The sequence below is a fragment of the Zea mays genome, chromosome 6, assembly GCF_902167145.1.
Source record: "Zea mays cultivar B73 chromosome 6, Zm-B73-REFERENCE-NAM-5.0, whole genome shotgun sequence".
In the NCBI taxonomy this organism is placed as follows: Eukaryota; Viridiplantae; Streptophyta; class Magnoliopsida; order Poales; family Poaceae; genus Zea; species Zea mays.
The window spans coordinates 17,306,606-17,313,070 of record NC_050101.1 but is presented as its reverse complement, the minus strand read 5'-3'; the positions used below and the strand labels follow the sequence as shown (position 1 = coordinate 17,313,070).

The 6,465-nt window shown below is 43.5% G+C and overlaps 1 protein-coding gene across 3 annotated transcripts in view; it reads right to left on the bottom strand.

The window, feature by feature from the left end:
• The window catches only part of LOC100382603 (uncharacterized), a 3,989-nt gene extending 541 nt beyond the window's left edge, over positions 1-3,448 (bottom strand). Inside the window, exons 1-2 of one of the 3 annotated variants that reach the window (XM_023301268.2) lie at positions 2,542-3,442; positions 2,359-2,453 (exon numbers count right to left, since the gene is read on the bottom strand). In XM_023301268.2, coding sequence (XP_023157036.1) covers positions 2,634-3,107 — 474 coding nt within the window. In that variant the 5' untranslated portion in view covers positions 3,108-3,442 and the 3' untranslated portion in view covers positions 2,359-2,453; positions 2,542-2,633. Of the gene's footprint in view, positions 1-2,173; positions 2,454-2,541 lie in introns of those variants that run through there. The other 2 variants (NM_001357039.1, XM_023301269.2) reach the window with 2 other exon arrangements.
• Positions 3,449-6,465: the final 3,017 nt, after the last annotated feature.

Below are 6,465 nucleotides of genomic sequence, written 5' to 3'. Positions count from 1 at the left end.
CATTGATCATGGACACATGTTAACTTAAGTTTAGACATCACAAATCTAAGTTCGTTAAGTGCTAATTAAGCATTTTTAGCCAAAAGGGTGAACTCAACCATCAAATGTGCACATGCAGATTTTTGGACAGCAATACAGCAGTTACTTGTTTCAGTCATAACTTTTCAAATATTAATCCAAAAATATTAAACTAGGACTTTCTGGAAAGCTTAAAAAGTGAACTATAACTTTGGTATTTTCACCTCAACCTGATTCAATACATAGCAAGGTCAAAAAGTGCAATCACAGCAGCTCTGTCCAGATTTGGACAGATTCAGACTTGCAACTTCAAAAATTCACAATTGAAGATTCAGTCATCCAAACAAATTGATCCTAGACTTTCTGGAAAGCTAATTAAATGTTCTACAAATTATTTATAAACATCTCAAAGTGGTTTAATATGCAATTTAGGATAAAACACATTAGAAGGCTTTGCTGCCCAGAATTGGACAGATTCAGTCTTCAGACTTTAAACATCCATAACTTAATCTTCAGACCACCAAAAATAGTGATCCAAGACTTTTTGGAAAGCTTGGCAAAAGTACTACACAACTTTTATAATCCCCAAGGGGTGATTCCAGGTTTAACTAAATCAAACATTTCAGTCTTTGAAATCTGTTCTGTCAGTGGACAGAACACAGCAACCAAGTTGTAAAATTCATAACTCTTAAACCGTTAGGCCTTTAGTTATGAAATTTTAACACAAGCAAGATCAGAAAAGCATCTACAACTTTCTTATAACGACCATGAACAGATTGCAACATTAAATTGAGCAAACAATGCAGTTTCTGAAATCTGTACAGAATTTGGACAGATTCAGTTACTGAATTTGTAAAAAGCATAACTCATAAACTGTCAGACCTATGGCTGTCAAATTTTAACACCAGCAAGATAATAAAGTTGTCTACAACTTTCTTGTGAACACCAATAACTGATCTCAACATTAACTTAATCAACCACTGCAATTTCTGAAATCTGTTCAGAAATTCGACAGATTCAGGTGCTGGACTTGTGAAAAGCACAACTCTTAAACGATCAGGTTTTGGGCTGTAAAATTTTAGTACCAGCAAGATAATAAGGTTATCTACAACTCTTCTATACAACTTTCCTACAGAAAACATAATTTAATTCATCAAACAAACAGCACAATGAAAACAGCGTGTGCAGTCCAAAACAACAATCATTAACTTTCAGCTTCTCTATAATTCCAGAATTAGTCGCGTTCTAGAGACTTAAATTATTCTAACACTTCACCGTTGATTAGAGTTAAATTAGTCAAATTAGGACCATCAAGTTGACTCATAAATTTTATCCAAGTCATTTTGTGCGCTAGATTTACCATACTCAATTAACCACGCGTTCTCCACGAAAATCAACATCGAAGCGCTTTTCACCCAATAATTTGCATTTTAACTTAGACTTCCCATGAGCACTACTAAGCTTCATCCACGACCATAAACATACGTATTTAGACTACAACAAACAATTCATCGTGATTCCGCGCTTAACCCAGTCATCTAACAAGTTGGCTAACTAATATAAAACTTAGCAAGTATTTTAGACTTCGCAACTCAAAAACAGAGGTGGGAGCAGGTTAATTAGTTTTTCTTAACCATTTTCTCAACTTAAACTGGAAAACACACAAGTCCTTAAAACACCATATTTTGGAGACCTCACATGTCGAGCATCAATTTATAACCTAAGTGACTCAACTTCTATCACGTTTGACAACTACCACATCACCCGATTTATCTATTTGGAACACCGCCTGCCCAGCTTGCTACTAGTACCCCGCATTTTGATTCAAGCTTAATAATACATCCTTTATTCGATTATACAACAGCAACCTAAGCGTCGTGTTACCCAATGTGTACATCTTTTCTCGTTGCGAGTGTAACCATATCACGGCATACACCCGCACACCTCAAACAATTATCTCACGCCACCACTACCATAATACACCACGGCACACACGCACATACGTGTACTAATTCAATCCTCACATCACATGTATTTCCAAACTTACTCATCACATAAAACAAGCATGACACACGTGTTTACCAAAACGTGAATGCGACCTTGCCACAGCATAAAATCAAAACATTTTATACCCACATCTAGTCAAACACCACTATACATCACATCGACCAAAACGTAATTAGACAAACTACAAATCGCACACATCAACAACCTCTTGTTCTCCAATCGCAAACGTGATCCTACCAATGCGTAGTACCGAAACATATTACACACATCCACATATATACATGCATTGCCCGACATCAACCAAAGCACATGTATTATTATAAATCAATCAACCTGAACGGGATCGGATTTGAGTTGTGCAAGCACGTGGTGCACCCGACCGGTCTTGTATCGAACACGCGTGCGCGACGAATGGCATTGACGACTAGCTGCGATTAGACACACACAACGGTTCAACATTTTTACCGAGCACACTAAAAAAAATGTGATAGCAGCAAGGGGATCGGGGTGTCTCACCACGGGTTTCGACGGTGTCGCGGATGGGGCTGCGCACAACACGATGTTTTCCCACAGGCATTCTGTCGAACAGCCAATGGGCGACGGCGAGCTCACTGCTCGAGCTGGGGCTGCGGGGAAATCCGGCTGCGAGGAGCTATGCTGCCGGGAGAGGGAGCCGAGCAGATACGTCGCGTCACGGGGAGGGGACAGCAGGGCTGCTGGGCGTCATGGGGATAGGCTCCCGCGGTGCCTGCTCGGACTCCAAGCTGCCGGCGGGGTGGAGAACCAACAGGGAGCTGCACGGCTGGGAAATAGGGGCGCCATGCTGAAGAAAGGGAAAGTGCAGGGGGGGCTCGACCATGGGAGGAAGAAGGTGTGGGCTGCACAGGGGCGTCGAGCTCCCTGCTACCCTGCCTGAAGGTGGCGCCAAGGGGAGAGATGGAGTTGTCCCCTGCGCCAGTTCCATGGGAAAGAAGCAGCGAGGAGCAACCGAGGGAGGGAGCCATGGCTGCTAGGAGCGCCTGCTCCAGGGGAGCCCGACCATGGCTGCCCTGCGCAAGGGAGACCAGGGAGGAGGGCGCCATGGGAGGCCCCAAGCTTCTGCGCTGAGAAGGTGAGGTCGCCAGGAGATGCTTCAGCGCGCCGGAAGGAAGGGACGCCCGGCCATAGAAGGGGGCTCGGCGGCCATGGAGCTTCTGCTCCTGCGCGCACGAAGCAGAGGGAGGAGGAGCTGCCGCTATGCCTAGAGGGGGCACGCTGGAGAGGAAGGTCTAGGCGCTGGGAGGTGGAGGCGCCATGGCTGCTAGCTGCTCCCTGCGCTGGCGAGAAGGAAGGGAAGTTCCCTGCGCTGGCGTGCTGCTGCTGCGAACAGGGAGGAAGAATGGTTGTGGCGGCTAGGGAAAAATGGAGGGGTGGGAGTGCAAAATGACCAAGGGCAAGGGAGAGGGATCCGTATTTATAGAGAAACCCTAGGGCTAGGGTTGCTTAGTGGGCTGGGCCGGGCTGGGCCAAAACGCCAAACAGGTTGCGCTAAATATTTTCCGGACTAAAAATGTTCCCGCGGATTTCGTCTGTACGCAAACAGAGTGAATGAGAGTTCGGACGATCGGGCGAATGAGCGATTAATTTCAGCCGAGAGTTTGACTTGAATTCGCTCGGAAATAATTTCCCTATGCGTGATTCGAAAATAAAATGCCTCGGGATATGACCAGCTTTCGGATTTTTAGCCGGAGAAATCGGATCGTGGCATTTTAAAATCACAGTCGATACGGGGTTTTGAATTCGGTTCGGACATGAGATATTTGGCCGAGTCGAGTAAGGATTATTTAGAGGACGACATATTGAGTATTCCGTTTGAGAGTACGGAGTCGGATTAAAATAGTCGGACATCGATCGAGGTTCGAGGAATTGGATTCGGGCTCAGATCAGATAATAGTCGTCGAGAGTTTGATTTAGAGAGCTTCAAATGAGATTTAAAATTCGAGATTGATCTTCGAGTCTGCATGAGTTCCGAGAATTAAAAAGTTTTAACACGCCTCAAAATTGGTTGTTTCTCGCGATCGATTAACTCTGAATTCGGTGAACTTCCGAGAGAAAGCCTGATAAACAGAGATAGGCACGATCGAGAAATAGAAATTTTTACTGAGCATCCGAGATTAGGATTAATCTCCCGACATAACGCGAAATAGACACCTGGGGTGTCACAGCCTTCCCCCCTTAAACAGAATCTCGTCCCGAGATTCGCATGAGGATCTTCAAGGGTGGAGAAGCATGTAACTCCCAGGCTGATGATAGATGCCAATTCATAAGATGTCATTAGATGGATATGGAAGATAGATTTTGATAGAATATCGCGACATATCGAGACAAAATGCAGCGATCACTCTGAGAGAATGTCCACAAAAGATAGCACATCAGCATAATCTCGTAACGGATCACGACTATTAACCACGATACCATCGCGTGCCGAGCAGCTCAACCATGTGTGCACCATAGTAGGCTCTCGGTTTCGTCGCGGCACCATCAGTCGTTAGTCATGACACCATTACTAAACATAGCCAATGAAAAATTTACTTGGCATAATTAGATGGAGCCCATGAGAGTATGGCTCAGAAAAATAAGATCAGAGTTGAAGCAGAGATTGCTGGCAAAAAGAGCATCACATGAGAATTTTCATTTAACTCAAAGAACCATTTTATGATCAGCATGGAGATTATCAGATCAGATATTAGCACGAGAATTGATATGAGGATGAACCGACCATGACATCAAAATAGATTGTTGAGCTGTTAGAGACATGAGAGAACCAAGGACAACAATGAAATCCATTGAACTAAATGGATGCACTGATTAGAGATAAGTTGATAAAATGACGTCATGATCCTCAGAGAAGGGGGTATGAGAACGATCAGAAATGAGAGATTTAGGCGAGATCAACATCTGATACTTGAGAACAGGTTATAGCAGATAACCAGATAACGGGGCAGGATCGATAAAGGATCCAGGGATTCGGATGATAAAGCCACAACATGATTCACAAGGAGAAGATTACCCGATCCAAGCGAAAGGAGAGGTAGGCAACAAGATCAGCTGGATGATCAACATGAATGCTATGAAGTTTCAGGGGCAAGGATTTATGGAAAGAAACATGGCCTTGATAGGGTTCGCGCAACTAGACACCAACAATAATTTTTTTTGACACAAGAAGTGCACAAGGAAGTTTTAGTCGGTTTAGGGGTCAAGCTATGGGTGTCTACAAGTTGTGTAGGTGCAACTTCAGGGTAAAACACACAAGGGTTAGAAAATACCTACACAAGCATGAAAATATTTTTTTTTAAGAGGTTTCACTTGCTAAGCTCAAGGTTGGTTAAAATGGGGGTCTTTTGCGGACAAACAAGCAACAAATTTTTTTTTTTTGGCAAAAAGGGGTTGAACAATTTCAATATTACCAAGCTAGCAAGACAAGAGAAACACATATCACGACATAACAAGACTTACCAATCTGACACGGGGTAAGGCACTTCTAACATAGCAGTACATCACATTATTCACAAGTTTTTATTATTGGAATAAGGTGAGAGAAGCATGTGGGTGCACAAGAGACAATTATAATGCGACAATCATGATGCATGCTCATTCTAGTCGTCTTCTCAGACCTAACTAATCTTTCGGATGCTTCTACAACATCCTTATTAATAGTATTAGTAGCCTTTATGGCCTATATAAATATAGCCACCTAGCTACCCATCTATTTCCTAAGGCTTCACGTCCTAGGTCTACCCTTATCGTCCTGACATCTATCCAACTGGGTTTCTAAGCAAGTTTTACTTTTGAAAAGGTTGGTAATCATGAGTTATTGACTTCTCTGTGATGGTATTCGCTCCGATACCAGCTGTGGCGGAACCGCCCGAATTATTCCAACTTAAGTGCCTAAGTCCCACCTTAAAGGCTAGACCACACTTAAATAGGAATAAATCGTCAGTCCCTCGGATCTAGTCCGACGAGGCCACTTATCCAGGATCGAATACCACTAGCTCACTCGAAGGTGAGGTACAGAGAAATACAATAAAACATAATACCACAAATTTATTAAGTATCAATAGTGATTACATTATCGGAGTTTCAGAAATAATAATCATAAATTTTAATGCAGCGGAAATAACTAACGGAGAAAACCGAGTAACATGGCGAAGCCTGGCCACGCTACTCCTCCTGGTCCTCTCCTGCGGAAGCAGTAACCCACTCGACCGTCTATCCCGGTGGCAGGGACGTAGGCCAAGTCACACCATCAACTAGTCATCCTAAGAAGTACCTGCAAAAATTATGCCACAAGCAAGGCTGAGTATACTAATACTCAGCTAGACTTACCCGGTGTGAGGAGTCTATACTCCTCTACCTCTAGACATGCAGCTGTTTGGCTGTGGGGTTTGGTTGCCAAAAGCA